The sequence below is a fragment of the Calonectris borealis genome, chromosome 8 (genome assembly GCF_964195595.1).
Source record: "Calonectris borealis chromosome 8, bCalBor7.hap1.2, whole genome shotgun sequence".
Lineage (NCBI taxonomy): Eukaryota > Metazoa > Chordata > Aves > Procellariiformes > Procellariidae > Calonectris > Calonectris borealis.
This window is the reverse complement of record NC_134319.1, coordinates 30402672-30419618: the sequence shown is the minus strand read 5'-3', so window position 1 is coordinate 30419618 and position 16947 is coordinate 30402672. Positions and strand designations below refer to the sequence as shown.

General features: G+C 42.2%; 1 protein-coding gene across 14 annotated transcripts in view; it reads left to right on the top strand.

Annotated features, from left to right (window-relative positions):
* The first annotated feature begins 16009 nt into the window (after positions 1–16009).
* Positions 16010–16947, top strand: part of NTMT2 (N-terminal Xaa-Pro-Lys N-methyltransferase 2) — a 47767-nt gene continuing 46829 nt past the window's right edge. For 9 of the 14 annotated variants that reach the window (XM_075156714.1, XM_075156716.1, XM_075156713.1 and 6 more), the window contains exon 1: positions 16010–16353. In XM_075156714.1, coding sequence (XP_075012815.1) covers positions 16110–16353 — 244 coding nt within the window. In that variant the 5' untranslated portion in view covers positions 16010–16109. The remainder of the gene's footprint in view (positions 16354–16947) is intronic. The other 5 variants (XM_075156725.1, XM_075156724.1, XM_075156726.1 and 2 more) reach the window with 4 other exon arrangements.

Below are 16947 nucleotides of genomic sequence, written 5' to 3'. Positions count from 1 at the left end.
TATAAGATGCAGAGCAGATCCATGCATGTGTTGTTTTCTGGAGTGCTCTTTGCTGGATTACAGCCCCATTGCATACAACTGAAATGGCTGTCTACCCAGAGCCATAGAGGTGATACAGAAATAAATAATAGTCAGGTACCTAAGCTTCTGTTTTTATTGTGGCAAAATATTAAGAATAAATACTTAATGTCTACTGATCCTATTGAACACTAAAAATTTTTATATTTTCATGATCTGTGACAGAGCGGCAAAAAATATTTTGTGGTATCCATACTGTGCCCTGCCTTTATTTTAACAGAAAATGGAAAAAGAAAGTACCCTGTGAAATATAAAGTGCTACCTTAGAATTTACAAAACATTGCTAGAACATAACACTTTTGGTACTATCCTTATTCTATTTTTTATCACAGTAATATTTTCTATTAATGACTGTCATAAAGAAAAATGTATATATGACTACCTGATCAGAGCAACAGTCTTCAGTGATTTCAGCAGCTCTTCAGATAAGCATGAGCCAAACGTTGAATTCTGAAGTCATATTAATAAATAGTCTGATATTTCCTGAGTGCTAAGTACTTGACAATCTCCATCTATTTCACTGAGAATTTCTTTTTTTAATCTGGTCACATATGCCTACAAATGGAGACACCTATGAAAAAGTAGGTCAAAGATTAAAGATGAGAATGATACAAAAGAATGTGAAACCTGAAAAATATGAGAAAAGGAATATTTATTGCAGTTAAACGTGCCATGATGTTTGGGCTAAAATTGGCTGTTTGTCAGGCCCTGAAAGGACAGCAGAGCCTGTCTCAGCCTGACAGAGTCCAAATGAAAATACCTCACCTTTGTAGCAATTGAGCCACAAGCAGCGCCAAGATCAGATAATTTTGTCTCTCAGTGACAACCAGTTGATGCTGGGTTTAGAAGACCACATGGCACAAACACTAAAAACCTTGCATTGCATGGTAGATTCTTTTAAAATTAAATAGTAAAACAAACGCCACTAGAGGTCTGGTTCTACACCCTTTTCCTGAGCTGTTAATGTTGCTTTGCACAATTTCTTATATCCCTTTTGTTATAGTGTGATGAGGTTTATGGCATTACTGCAGGACCCTGGAGATTCCCCTCACCTCCATGTTAGAAGCATACACAAGGAGAAAGAAAGAGTGGTATCTGAGGGAGGAGGGTGATTGAGTTGCAAAGGGAAGCTGGAATGTGCAGTATTTCTGGGTTTCTCTTTTTTTGTTTTCTTTGGGTGGTTTTGGATTTTGTTTTTTTTCTTAGAGCAGCTGTAAGAAATACTGTTCTAAAATCAGGTAGAAGAAAAGATTTTTTTAGTGAGGGAGTATAAAGAAGAGTGGAAAAGAGCATGAAAAGAGTTGCAGAGAAAAGCAGAATAGGAAAAGAAAAGCAGAATAGGAAGAGAATGGTGGAGGAAGCTGCATGAAGAGAAGTTAGGTGAGAGAGGAGTGAAGCAGATGGGTAAACAGAACAAGAGGAAAGACAGAACTGCAGTGTTCTCAAGTTAAATACATGGTAGAATAAGTGTAGAAGAAATGGACAACAACATTTTTGTAGAATAAGTGTAGATGAAGAAATGAACAACATTTTTATTCTTTGTTTGCATTAAAAAAGTGAAAACGCTTTTTAATGTCATTGAGGAAGCACACTTTTATGCAAAAAATTGAGATTCTTTTTCTTTTTTTTTCTCAAGATGTGGCCAGGTTTTCTTAACCAGATAGACAAAATACACTCTGTGACATCGGAGCAACACTCACCATACTGTCTCACGGTAACTTAGTTTTATTTCTTCCTATTTGTTCTCTTAGTATAAAACAAATTCATTATGACTGAAAAGTACTGATGCTAAGCCTGATTTTGAAGTCAAAAAAGATGTTTCCATTGTCTTCAGTGAGCTTTATATGGGCCTTTGGTATATAAGCATGAGACTGCATGTTGAAAATGCCTTGGGGTCTGACTTCTTCCAATTTCATTGAATCCTACACAGATTTTTTTACATCATTGTGAAAAAAAAATCAAAAAAATAACCAACATTGCTTTTCTATAGCAAATTGAATTGTTAAAATGTAATAGATTAATTTCTGTCTTGCGGAATTAAGAAAGCAAAGCAACCCTGAGACTTGCAATCTCTTCACCAAAGATTGCATCTTGCTCTCAGGAAAAAAGAATATGGGTGGATTTCAAGGGAAGAATAGTAATACAGGATATTTTCCTAGACCTTGTAAAAATGAACAATGTATAAAACTCCTTAAGGCCTTTTATTTGCTAAAATAAAGCGCAGCAATCTGAAAGGATGACTTTCAGAGAAACATTTTAAGTGATTAGACTATGCTGCTCAGTGGGGGACAGAGATGATGTTCTGATGTGCTGTCACATAGTTAGTGATTGAGGTATGGAGGTAATAAACCCTTGGCTTAAAAGTTTATATTGGAAGGAAGAAGTGAGATGAGGCAAAGCAAAATCTGATATGCAAAGGGAAAGTCTGGCTTAACTCTTCTGGATGAAATTAATCTTGGGACACAGATCAAGGTGATTCTTGAATGCTTTTTTGATCAGCAGTGACAGGGACATCTGCGCAAGAGAAGGGCGTTTTCGATATGACACACGATCGTGCTGGTAAATGTTGGGTGCTCTTGTTATGCTTGACCATGAGACTTCACAAAAATGAAAACAGGAGTCTCTATGGAGAGCTTGATTTGTATTTTGTAATATATCTAATTCAACACTGACCTAAGTAAATGCATCAATTTGCGGCTCATTTAAACCAGTGAAGAAAATTAGCTGTAGGTTTTCATTGTTTCAGATGTAGAAAGAAAAATTTAAAGATGTGAAAAGAAGCAGACTTCTTCATAGAGAAGCAGAGCTTTCTTTTAACTAGACATTGTAGAGCAAAGGGTACACTGTTTTCTCCCTTGGCTTATTCAAATCAGAATTGCTCACTTCCATGAAAGTGATCTGGTTTGATGGCCTTGTACGCTCGTTCACTTGGCTGAGTGAGTATATCCAGCTGGTGGCAAGCTGACCTCTGCCATCTTGTGCCTCAGTGCTTCTCAGCAGCTGGAGTGTTACAAACTCTGCGTGTGCAGACCTGCGCAAGCCTGCAAGGCAGGAGTACCCAAGCTCAGCTGCAGCTGGTGATGTGGCGAAGCACCCATCTACATAAACTTTCAGTACCTAACTTGAGATTTGAGGGGTGCTACTTATGGAAAAAATACCAGTTTACTCATGTCCTAAGCAAGGCTGATCTAAGAAGTGTTGGAAGATACAAAATGTGCTGTAATGGTGCTACATTACCTTTTTTTTCCTTAAGGGATCAACCCTTTAAGAGGGAATTTTGCTGTGAGGAACACAGAACAGCATGTTGTGTTTTTTCATAGAATCATAGAGTCATTTAGGTTGGAAAAGACCTTTAAGATCATCGAGTCCAACTGAAAACCTAACACTGCCAAGTCCACTAATAAACCGTGTCCCTAAGTGCCACATCTACATGTCAGGATGTTCTGTGTGTATATGTTCAGTATGTATGGTGCACTAGAATTTGTGTATTTCATTTCTGCTTATTTTCTGACAAAATACCTGAGATGTAGTATCCCTGTCCAAAGAGCCAATGATGTGCTTTCAATTTGAGTTAATTTTAATTGGACTAAGGAAGACATAGATTAAATATAAAAGTGTCTATACAAGAGTGAGCAGATGGCCTCTCTCTGCTAATATCATCCTGTGGGCCCCAGTGACAATGATGGAGATTTCTTGTGCAAAATCCCAGTTCTGCTGAAGTCAATGAGAGTTTTACCATTGACCCCAATGGGGACAGAATTTCACCTCTTAATGTTTATTAGATGCAGCAGGCAGAAAGCAGACTCGTAGCTATAAAGGCTATGACATTTTATGGTTCTGACTCTGCAACCACTCAAGCACATGCTTAATTTTGCCACAGTAATAAAGTTAAGCGCCAGCTTAAGTGTTTTCAAGAAGGGGTCTCCTTTACACTTGAACAAGGCTATATTTGATCATAAATCAGGAATTCCCCCTCTTCCTCATCCCTCCCCTCCAAAAGAAAAGGATTCTGCATGTGATCATCAAAGTCTTTCTACTTCGCTCAAAAATAATTGCCTTTTTTTTCAGTTTTTGTCAAAAAAAGCAAAGGGAGAGTAAGGAATGAGTACCTCAGCTGAAGTGGTGTTGTTCAGGTGACATTTGACTTAAAGCAAGTTACTCATTTCAAACAGATTCAAACGGGAAATTTTCATTTCCAACAATTTATTATAAATATCTCAGACAACAGCTATTTCCTTAGAAGAAGTGAAGATTTTGCACAACACTTTACAGCCAAAATCTTTTTCATTAAGTCTTTGAACTATCCTGGACAGCACTAGCCTTGTTCTTCATATCACGGCAAATCCTGCTCCTTTTGCAGATAGCAGCATTTGTGTATTTGTTTCCACTTAATTTTAACCAAAGCACATGGGATGTGTACAGAGTAGAAGCACAAGGAGAGGCATTTAAGCTAGATGAATTCAGACCTGAAATCAAGCATAAAATTTTAGTGGGATACCACTTAACCAGTGGAATAACTTACCTTAGGATTTGTGACTGGATGCTTCCCCATTATTACCAGTCTTTATGTCAGGAGTAGATGCCTTTGTGAAACAAATGCTCCAGCTTAAACAGACTTGCAGGTTCACAGCAAATTGTTCTGAAGCAACCTCTTTCAGTCTATCCCCCTGCCCCAAGCCAAATAATTTGTACCCGTATTACTCCTCTCACCAATATAATCTTCAGTGATGTGCATTATAGTCTTCTTGCGGAATCTGTTCCAGGACTGAATTGCTGTTATTGCAAGAAAAACATTCCTTTTTTGTATCAAAGCTACTCAGTCAGCCCATGTTTTTCTTGAAGAGCCATGCCCAAACCTGGGTACAGTACTGCAGCTGAAGTCTTTCCAGTGCTGAATAGGTAAGAAGGATGACTTCATATTGTTTATGGGGATGAAGTAATCCTTCTGCTTGGTAGTGATAAGGCTGGTCTTGATGCGGGGATCAATGGATGGGGGTCTTTGGTGTGTATTATACTGAAGGGCCAACTACATGGTCATAGAAGTCCCTCCTGGTTTTAAATCTAAGAAAGAGAATGTGGATGATAAGTATGCAGTAAATTCTTTCACGAGTTCTGTTCTTATGCTAATTTGTTTTATTTACATTGTGGTTGATAATAATAGAGGAAGTAGTCCACTGGGAAGGGAGGGTGATGAGTCAGTTTTAGACTCATCAGGAACCCAATCAGATGCTGTACTTCTGATTTAGTGCACTTGCACCTTCACCCTACTTGGTCTTCCCAGAACAACCTGTGGCAACATGGCTGGGGTGGAAACTGTAAGAATGTATACAACAGAGACAGCTGTAAGAAAAAATGTAACTTAAGTGACAGTCAGCTGGGAGCCGATGACAAGCAGGATGCAGAGAGTGAAGGCTCATCATGGGGGCTGTGGCTGCTTTTCCCTCACAGTTAGGAGAGCCTGAAGGCTGCACTTGCTTGCTGCCTAGATCCCAGCTCATATTCCACTTAGGCCATCAGTTCTGGGTGGAACGATATCAGGCAAGATGCCTTTTCCTGCAGAGCTTTCCAAAATGCTTCTGACAAGAGTGGATGTGACTTGTGGGCAGCCTGAGCTCTGGAGCAGTGTGTGTTCCAAGTGCTGTCCTAGCCAGCCCAGCACAGAAACAGCCAGAGGGATTGCTGCCTGTGAAACATACTGAGGGAATGGCAGAAGAGTATATGAGGCGCCTGGAAGAGACTGTGTCAGAAGAGGAAGGTGATGGTGTTCAAAACAAGGTGTATGGAGGGCAACAGGAGGCCTGAGAGGTGGAAGGGAACATGGGGTGAAGAATATTTCTCCACCCTCCCAGCTGCACTTCCAGGTGTCTGGAAAGCACTGGGGGAAGGAAGGATCAGGGGCTGGTCTGGCCGGCCTGTGGGTAAGAAAATACAAGAGCCCAGGAGTTCAGCTCTGGTAATTACTGTTTCTCATGAGCTTCTGGGTTACAATAATGGAAGTTTTACAATGCTGTTGAGCTGTGTGTTGAAAAAACAATCCTTCAGCTTTCAACTAATTTAGTTACCATCTGTAAGCTGTTTAGGTAATTCCCCTCATTTCACTTTCCCCATTTAATTTTGCTATGTATGCTTTTCTTCATTACACCTCCTACATATGCATCTGTACAGGCACAGAGTAGCACATAGGTGTGTAATTCAGGATTTTCCGTAGAACTGGAAAACATAATTGACACTGATGTGCTTTGAGGGCAAAACAGGATAATGCTAGATTACTGTAGCCCATCCACAGACTGTAGGCATTTTGCTGAGGGGACCTGTGGTCTGTCCCTCACACCAGTGTATTTTAGACAGATACAGGAAGTGCAAAAAACATAAATAAAAAGTGCTTTATCCTACAAAACTCCAACATTGGCATTTGTATAGATGTCTGGGTTTTATTTTGTACCTTCCGTACAAAACTCAATTCGCTGTTGGATTTCAGATTTCAAAGTTAACATTAAAGTTGTCCTTAGTTCACCCAGCTCCAGCTAAGTATTGCATCTCATATGATTCGTAAGATTTCCCTGGAACCCAGGGGCATATCAGTTGTCGTGGCAAGGCACAGTGAGGTGAGTTAATTAATAGCATTCCAAGATATCCTGGGCTTTATTGGCTAGTAGTGAAGAATCCCAGAAGAAGAAAAGCACTGTAATTGTGCCAGATCCATCCTGTGTTTCCTATAGTTTCGTTCTTGAATTTTTTTCATATATATTATATTGTCTCGGTGCCAGTGCTCATGGTCTCTGAAATTAAAAGCATTCCTCATAAAGGGGATTATAAGATTAAAAATATTGCTCATAAAGAACACGTTGATCCTCACTGGGAGGATGATAGACATAAAACCACCAAATTACTGATGTCACCAAATAAAACTAATTTAGGAGATAACAATGCATTTTTAGAGAAATAGTGGGGATGTGTTAGATTTACAAACTGCAAGAACTTTCCTTCCCAGTATGCTCATTCTTCATTTATCATTTTATAACAAGAAAACCCCTTAAACTTAAAGTTAGTCTCATAGAAATGTCACTTGCTAGCTTTCTTGCTAATCCAGAGGAAATATTATCCTAGTGGTCCCTGAGGTCCAATGTCTAGGTGTTGGATACATGATAAACTTACTTGAAGCTTTCTTAGTGAGATATAGTCCTCTGGAGACAGCTGTGGATTTAATTTTTCAAGCTTTAGTACAACCTAACCCCTTAAAAATAAGATTTAAGTTTCCCTTGTCAGGTCACTTAAGAGTTTCTTCTTTTATTTCACTCTTTTTTTTTTTCCTCCTCTGCTACTTGCCCAGACTTCTAATCCCCAGCCTCTGGAGGAAACATTTAACCATCACAAACTTTTCATGTCTTGATTATTTTTTGGTTCCAAAGGACAACACACATACATTTGGCTTTTGAATGGTTCTAGTCTGAGAGCTCAGATAGAAAGCGTTCATGCAAAGCAAATAGTTTCCAGTCTTGATCATTTAGGTTTCTACTCTCAGTTCTGAACAAAGGTGGTTTTTGCAAATTTTGAGCCACTCCTCTGTGTAAGAGCAGTATTTCACAAGAAGAGGTGTGTTTATAGCCTCTGCAATCCATGTTCCTGTGTGTTTATGCTGTCCAGGAGTTGGGCTTAATCTGGTTTTCTTGCCCCTTGATACTTATCACTTAGTTTTCCAGAAACTGAGTTTAATGTTCCAAGGCATGCACAGGATTTAACTGCATAGTTCTCAGTATTGTGAAACTCCACACAACTCCGAGACAAGTCAAGGATGAAGGCTATCCAAGCCAGCAATGTCACAGATACACGGTATCTGAAATGCAGGTGTAGTATACTCGTGATACTTTTACTGATCCAGTAAAAATGCTGCTTACAGCTCCTGAGCCCCTCTAATTTCCCTGGTGTGCAACTCCCCCCCGCCCCGGCTTCTGCCAGACCGTTTCTTCTCAGGAGCTAAAGGTGGGAGAGGCCTTCCGAGGTCACTTGTCAGATTTGTTCCCTACAGTCAACTTTTCTTTTTTTCCTTCCAGCTTGTTTTCCTTTGGCTTTCTCAGGAAATGAGTTTTATTTTTCCTTACCTATCCATGCATTCATCAGGTCTCTTCTTCCTCCCTCTAATAACTTCATGACATGTTGGCCAAGTGCGATCACCATTGAAAGATGTGCGCAGAGTTTGAAAGTTAATTAAGTTTCTGGAGGTTTGTGTGCTCTGGCTGCCAGGTAGATGAGAGAGACCCATGATAGGGACTGCGCTGAGGGAGGGTTATGCAGAGTTCAGCTCTTTGGCAGCAGTGAGGGGTCAGTCACTCTGTGCACACTAGCCAGCCAGCCAGACAGCATAGATGAACGGGCTGGCCAAGCTGTCCCAGAGCAGCTCCAGACTGGCTGCAGCACAGGCAGTTTCTTGTCCAGGGTGGATATTTCACGATAGATGGCAAGTCAGAGGAGGCATGGTGGTTATTTCAGGTAGAAGCAGTAAGACGCAAATCTAAAAAAAACTAAGCGTCATGTTGCTCTATAGCTTACAGAATAACACATTTTCCAGTCTAGTTTTAACTGCCCTAACAAAAAGGATGTTCTCCACCGCTGCTGTGAAATATGCTGCTGTACCAGATCAAGGAAATGCCAATCTGATGGTTGCCATCCTAGCCAACAGCAGGGAGGGGTCCACAGAGCTCCAGATCTGAAAGCCTGGATCTCTACATCTCAGCCTCTGTAATAAGAGAGGCATATTGCAGAAGGTTAAATGATCTCTCTAATCCATGGTCTGCCAACATCACTTCTTTCTGCAGATCTGTTGTTAGCCATTGCACTCTCTGCTTCCTCAGGTTGGAGTTTTTGTTTTGTCAAGATGTTCACACTCCAGAGAAAGGCTGTCCTCTCCTGGCTTCACCACTCTCGTATCCCATCACATCACTAGCGTGTGCCCTGGTATGCCCAGGATGGGAGCCTTCATGCCTGGGCCTTCTAAGAGTTCAGGAAAATACCTGGTCTGGCTCTGTGCGGGAGCAGCATGTAAGTGCTAAGGACCAGCCAAAGAACATTCCCTAGCTAATGGGTTTAGACTGTTTCCCTAGGCATTGCTGCCGTTTGCTGTCAGAGACAAGATAACTGGGCAGGATGCTTTTCGGTCTGAGCAGATGCGTCAGTCATATGCCTTAGGTAGGAAGGATCCTGTTGAGAGGAAGTGGAAAGGCATGTTTTTCTGGCAGTGTTGTGTACAGAAGGAGCTTTGGTGGTGTGGGTTGCCATCTTTCTTTTGCTTTGGAATTGAAAATAAAGCCTTGAGAGACTTTTTACCAAAGCATTTCTGTCATTTGCTTGCCAGAGCTGAAAGAGATTAAGACTAACTTATCTCGCAGTTGCCCAGTTCTCCCACAGGCTTTTCTGTATTGCTTTTTGTGCTGTTTCCTCAGTGTGCAACATCCTCTTTATCCTGGCTCACCAAACCACTATCCCCTCCGGTCACTCCTTAAAACTCTCTCCTTATGTGCAGTCCACAATGGCTGAGACAGCCAGTCTCCAGACTCAGTTCCTCCTTGGTTAAAGAGCTGTGCCTGCATTCTTAAACACAGAGCTATGGGGGGATATGAACTATGCACACACGCACGCACAAGGCTACAGCTAACTTGATCCTGCATTTTCCAAAACCCACAACCCCTGCCACTCAGCCAGAAGGAGAATTTTGCTAGCTTTCACCTAGAAAAGGAGCTTTATCATGCGCTTGAGCCAACAGAGGGCAATATACGCAAAATTCAATATTGAGAAGAAATGCTTTTAAAAGACGACTCTAAGCAGCCCAGCCCTTACTGTATCTGGAGTCACATATCACAGTGAAAGGCGGCATTCCACGCTGGACCTAAAACCTTCTCAGGCTCCATCAATTAAACCACCACATATGGGGTGGAAGAGACTCAGCAAGGAACTCTCACTAGGGTTCAATGAAAACCAGATGTTGTGGGCAGAGCTGTCATGCTTCTTATCAAGAACAACAGAGCAGCCCCTGCTGCAGTTTCATCAGGAACCCTGCCCTTCCTTCCCTTCAGCCCCAGCACTACTGAGAGTCCCTAACCAGAACCAAATAAAATCCTCCCGGCCAAAGCATGCAGGAGTCCTCCCCAAATATCGCTATTTACGTTAGCACACTGTTTATGGATCTCCAAATCAGGGTCCCGCTGTGACTGTCGCCGTGTTTGAGACATGATGAGACAGACTCCCACTCCTACCTAAGAGTGGCTTCACTCACTCCCTTAAATATGTAATTTAGTGTTGGCTCCAGAGCTAGGATTAGAGGGAAAGAACTGTGTATTCCCTCCATAGGGATAAAGCTCTGGCCAATTTCATTTACATGAATTATAATGTATTTACCCATAGGGCTCACATGCTGTGTTCTGTTGCTTTAGATGGAATTCCAGATTGCTAAATTCCAATTGTATAAATGATAACAGATTGCTGCTGTGACTGCACCCGTGAAAGCGCACGGGAATTGTGCAGGATATGCCCTGAAGGGCGTGAGTCATCCTGACCTACAGGCAGTGAACTCTGCTCTGGAAATGTGGTTCAAAGCAAGGGTTTCTCACGAGAGATCAGAAGTCCTATCCCAAGGTTGGGTCTTTGCCTAAGGACCTGTTTTGCTCTGCATTTCCTTGGGTCCTTTTGCCACAGAGTGATTTTGCAAGACTGACTAGTCTACTGGTGACAACAGTATTATTATTGTTTGCACTTGTAAATGATATGCTGAAACCAAATTTACCTAAATTTAATTACAAATAAACAAATAAAGAAGTGGAAGAAGGGAAATAACCCTGCAAACAAAACAAAACATTTTGTTTGGCCTGACACAGAAATTTTTTTTTGGGTGAGAAAAGAGAAATATTTCAGTTTCTCGTCAACCCAAAACACTATTTTTTCTCAATTCCACACTCAACTGAAAAACAAATTATTTTCACAGTAATACTTCTGAAGACTGCTGAGTCTAATTGAACCCATGAGCGGAATTTAGGTGGGTGAGGATTGTGACTAAGAGTTCTGGACTTCAACAAGTCAGACAATTAGTGCATCCATTGTCATACTACTATTTCCCAGCTTGACACCCAGGCACTGGCGTACACTGTTGCTCTGAATAAGCCACCGAAGCTGCAGTCAGAACACCACAGGCAGTTGCTTTTCTGGCTGCAGCAAAGTCAGTTGTAAAGGTTACCACCTGCCATCCAACCTGCAGCTGTTCTTCACTGCCCTCATAACTGCACGTGTGCTCTCTGCCTGGGCCTCTTCTATCAACATGATCCTGTGGTTTTCAGGAACTTTTAAAAACTTGTTGTCAAAGATAAAACAAAAATTACTTGCTTTAACCACATCTATTCCTGACAGCATATGCCAGGCGTGAGCGTGAGGGAGAAGAATTAATATAGAGGCCTTTTTAAGATAAAAAGACATCTTACAGCAATCCTGATGGCTTGTCCGTGTGGAAATCAGATTGCATACCAGGTGTTTTGTAAGCAGAACATAGTAATTTAAAGGCAAAACTGACCCTTTGTGACCTGAGTGATATGTGGAGCTAGTGCACATGTTTTTCTTTTTCTCTTCTGTGCAGCTGATGTGTTTCAGAAGTAGCGTGTACAGCTTAGATCTGCAGAGATAGGTAGTAACCTACTAATATAAAAGTAAGTTCAACTTCTCTTTAAATACCCTAATGCTCCAACAAACAGATCTGCCTTGGACCTTGTAGTGACTCATCATAAGCCATCTGGTACCTTATTTTAAACCTGCTACCCTGAGGCAGAGATCAGCTGCAGGTATTTTAACAAGAAGCCGCTCTAGCTGATCCTTCATTTTAATCTGTGATAAACCTGATGTCCTAGAACTGCCTGATCTCACAAGCAGGAAGAAGACGACACATAGAGGAACTATTTGTTTACCCACATAAATACAAACACGTTCTTATTTTAGACCAGAAGCTGCTTGAGACAATGGCTGTCATGCATTATGGCTGTGTCTACTGTTGTTTTAGTGTAGGGCTTCAGTTTATCCAGAAGTCCAGATTCTCCAGTGACCCTACTACCAACAAAAAAGCTGGCTAGCTGGCTTCAACTTAAGAAAGAGTCAAATGGCCAATTTGGGAAAGGAAACTGATAAGTGGGTTAACTCACATTTCAGCAGTGATCCTACAAGTAGTATGGGTGCCATTGTGCCCCTACTTAAGCCCCACACTTCTTGTTAATGGCGATGTAGGATATATAATAGTGCTTAAATTATTTGCAGCTTCTGGGTAGATCAATACTACTCCTGTTCAGAATATGGGGTTAGGAGACAGTGTGAAGCAGTCGTACGTTGTTCTTAGCAGAAGACATTAAGATGCTGCTGTTGACAAATAGGCAGAGAATATAGCATCCACTTTTTGACAAAAACTGCTATTTCTGTGGCCTTTTCCAGGCACTTCTGGGCACAAATCTAGGTTTCATCATAACCTTTGACAGCAATAGGAAGTGCTTTGAAAGTGCTTTAAAAGGCTTCATGCTGTTGTGATTCACCTACTTAGCTGCACTAGTATCTGAGGACTAAGTGTGTGTTCACAGTAACTCTTAGATGCTAGAGCTGTTTGGAACAGGGACTTAGTCTTGATCACATACAAATAGAATAAATAGAATTAGTGTTTATGCAGCCTTCTGTAGATCTTCACTCTTTTTGTGTGGGGTGGGACTACTGTGAGTCAAACGCACTACTAATTTATCAAAAAGAGTTATAACCAACATTCAGCCTGAAAAACTAATCCTGTGAACTGTTGTTTCATGACACATTTGTGTTGGATGGTTAAGAATGGTACCTTGGAAAAAGAGGTGCAGATGTACCCGTGCCCATCCCTCCTTACGGGTTTTACAGTGTCTCAGAAGAGTGAAACTCACTTTGCTGAGTGACACCAGGATAAGACCTGTCTCTCTACCCCATCTGTTTTGATGCAAGCTTTGAAGTAGTTCTGGGATTTGTTTGAGATAGATAGGTTTAAATGTTGTTTGGTGATAGGGTAATAAAAGTCATAGACAGAGACATACACAACATGATTGCACATATCTTTTTTCCTAAGGAAAGTGGGCTCGAGTATGTTATGAGTAGATCACTTGCAGGGCATTAAAATGATAGGGAGCGACTCTGAAATATGCTCTGTTTGCCGTGTGTATGTATTCACTGTCGTAATTGGCCACATTCTCAGAGGGTGTAAATTGAGAGCGCTTCACTGGAGTCGCAGTCGCTGGGGCACTTTGTAGGCACCGGGGAACCCAAATGTGCTGCTCCAAAGAGAGAGTTAAACCCCACTTGTGCACAGAAGACCGGAGAAGCAGTGCCCTTTTCTGCCTTTGCACTTCTCATCCTCCTAGCGAATGTAAAAGCCCAGGCCCCTGTGGACCTCCTGAGTGTCAAAGCTATGGGGAGCCCTAGGGCTGCGGTCCCAGCACCCTCCACACTGCTGTCCCAGGTTTAACTCCACTAGGACACGTCAGGGCTTAGGTTTCATGCTTGGAGTCACTGCTATCTCTAAGCAGAGGGGTCAATTTGCTACACAATGGGTATTGCCAAAACCACAGCCATGACAAATGTGAAACGTGGTATCAAATGTGGAACAGGTGGGCTCTGAGTTCTTAGGGGTGTCTTTTGTCGGTGACAAAGTGAGCTTGTGCAACGTCTTTCCAAAGCATTAACATGCTGTCTTGATGCATCCGTTCCTGGCGCAGTAACTGGCAAGAGGCTGAAAATAGATAAGCAACGAGAAAGGGCCAGATTTGTGTGAAAACCAAGAGATACACCAGAATTCTATCTGGGCTCAGATATTTCAAAATTAGTTGGAGAGAGCCTGGTGCTTCTCTGATAGATACATAACCAGAGTTATTTCAAGGGATGGCTAAAGTTTCTAAGGCTGTGTGAAGAACATCGCCCTGTGTTCAAGCAAGGGCTCAGACTTTGGTGCAGTGGCATCAGAGGTGATCTAACCACTGCCGTGATCCCACTCTCCCCACCCCATCCTCAACTGCACACTTCTGCCTCCCTTCTTGCACTTTTCTGGCAATTGTAAGCTTTGCACTGAGCTGGTTCACAGTCCTGACCAGACAGAAAAAGCCAACTGACGTAGCAAGCTGAAATGGCTCAGCAGAGACCCCAACAGTGGAAATGCATGAGCAGGGAGGGGTGGGAGCATAGAAACATATCTTCCATACTTAGATTACCTTTGGCTGTCATGGAACCACCTCCAGCACACCTCTCTGACAGGATACAGGGAGGAGATCTGCATTATTTGTAAGGCCGTTGTGTATTGTGGCTGTATGAATACCTCCTCCACACCGCCATCCAAAGTGGCTGTTCCAGCCCCCATATTGTAGCACATGACAAATTCCCTTGTGTCAGCTGCAGGCTGGATTGAGGAACTGATCCCACTTGAAAGAAAAATAAGTATATTTTTCTGAATAAGATTTATTCACTGATCTGTTCACCAACACATTTGCACGATCATGTAGATTGGAACAGCTGGGGGAGCAGCATGTCAATGCAGTTAAGTGAGAATGAGTAGTACAGGATAGTAGCTGGGGAAACAAGAAAGGCAGTTATACCTAGGGATGATTTTGCCCCTAAATACTTTCAATAAGTAATATCAAAGCAGACATACAGAGATTGACTGCTTCAAGGAAGCGGGATGGAAAATATGCTTTAATTGATGCGTTGCTAAATGCTGCTTAGCATCATCTGTAGCTGAATTACTAGTGATTTTCCTTGGTGGAGGCTAGGTCATCTTTGTTCTGCTCTCAGAAGCTTAATCAGATGTTTATCACGAGTTGCAGTACTGCTCAGGACATATGGCAGCCCTTTTGTATTAAAAACATCCAACTTTCTGATCATGTGTTGCTGCATTATAGTGTGCTTACGCTGCAGACAGCTGGAATAAACAGCTTGAAAAGGGAAACCCTCATGGGCACAATGTGTGATCAGTGCAGTCAGTACAAAGCCCCCATCCCCTTGCTGGGTACCTTTGCAACTCAGGAGGCTTGAAGCTGTGCCACACCGAGTGCCCTGAACTACCAAGGGGCAAACAAGGTTTTGAAGCACTATCTTTCTCTCCTCATCCCTTGAGGGCCTGATCCTCCTCTGGGATAGGACATACGTATGATATACAGCCCCCTTCAGCAGCTTAACATTCTCCATCCTAGAAGCACTTCAGCTTCTCACCCTACTCCACTTCTTCTAGAATTTTGCGCGCTGTAGTGACCTGAACCTCCTTCTCTTTTCCAGCCAATGTATTTGTCTAAGTTTGTTAATGGGCAGTTTATCTCCTTTTGTTCTTCTGTGTATTTTGTTAGCTAAAGCAGAAAGCTCTTACCCTTCCCTGGCTTTACCATTCCTGTGTTCCCAGACAGCAATTTCTTCCAGCTAGCCTCTGCTGATGAGATAGTCTGTACCATTTAAACAGATTAAATGAACCCGGGCAGATTGAAGTGCATAGAGAGTGGCTTGCCCTGCTGTACATAGTGGCAAAGCATGAAGTTAAATGTGTTGCTTTCTCTTTGCTTGCTATAGTCACAGTTTGTTAGAACACACAGTTTGTGTAGAGGCATGTCCACGTTCTGTCTTCTGGCCTTCCTCTTGTGTGCCCCGGACTGAAAAACAAATAGCGAAGAAGAGACAGAGAAACAAAATCACCCTTTGAGAGAGAAAAGAGGGAGATGGGTGATCCTGGATAATATCTTAGTTCCTTTGAAGTGAGGGCTGAATAGATTAGGAAAAGTGTAATTGAATTAAAGCCACTCTTTCTTGGAGTAGATATACTTTTACCCTGGCTAAGCAATTTCCTGGTTGAGTTTTTTATCACTTTCCAGCACCTGCTCGTTTCAGAGGGCGACACTCCAGAGATTACTCTGAGCCAGTGCCAACAGCCAGCATTTCTCACTCCCCTCTTGCCCGCCTCCGCCCCCTGCACTGCTCTAGACATACACCCCGATATAGAATGACAGCACATTGCCACAATTTAAATGACGCTGCCTCTGCCTCTTCGGAAGGACAGGTCCTCCAGAGAGCACCAGCCAGAGCAACTGTCCACCCTTGCAAAAAACCTCTTCATCATGGCGTATAAAGCAGCACATTTGGCCTTTAAGTCGCGCTGGCACAAGACAGACGAAGAACTTTGTCGGCACAGTATGTCCTTTGTCTTGCATAAGGCGATCCGAAATGACTTCTTTCAGAGTTACCTTTATCTGCTGGAAAAGCTTCCCCTGGGTGAGTAGCTGGTGGGCAGGAGTGTCTGTGTGCGTGTGTGACCGTGCTCCGGAAAGACGTATCATGGTAGAGTGCAGACACATTAATGACAATAACTAGTAGTTTTGAGAAGCCTGGCTAGAGAGACTACAGTGCTAGCTAAACCACTCGGTACTCTCTCTCGGCTCCCTCTAATTCAGTACTCTGTTGTTTTACCTAAATACTCCACAGATTGTTGGGGGGGGCAAGGAAAAGACCACAGGAGTGAAAGAAAGTTTGGTTTCTGGCTGATGGTTCCTTTTTCTGTCACTGTTCAAGTAAAACATGCATTGACCTGTTTGGAACTTGGAAGGACAAATGCAAAACTAGCAGAGCTGACAGGCTTTACTTTCTGTTGCCTGATACCTGTTTTGTTGTCATTCAGTGTGTCCTTAGACTTGTCATTTGTATTGTTTTGGACAAGTGCTTGACGAGTAATGATTTTTAAATTTTTTTTCAAGAGTCTTTGTAATCCCGATCTCTGCAGCAGGCTGTCTAACCTACTGTTTGTTATCTGGGAGGAAAATGCTTCCAAAATGTTTGTTTATAGCCCAATTTCAGTGAAAGCCTCTGGTA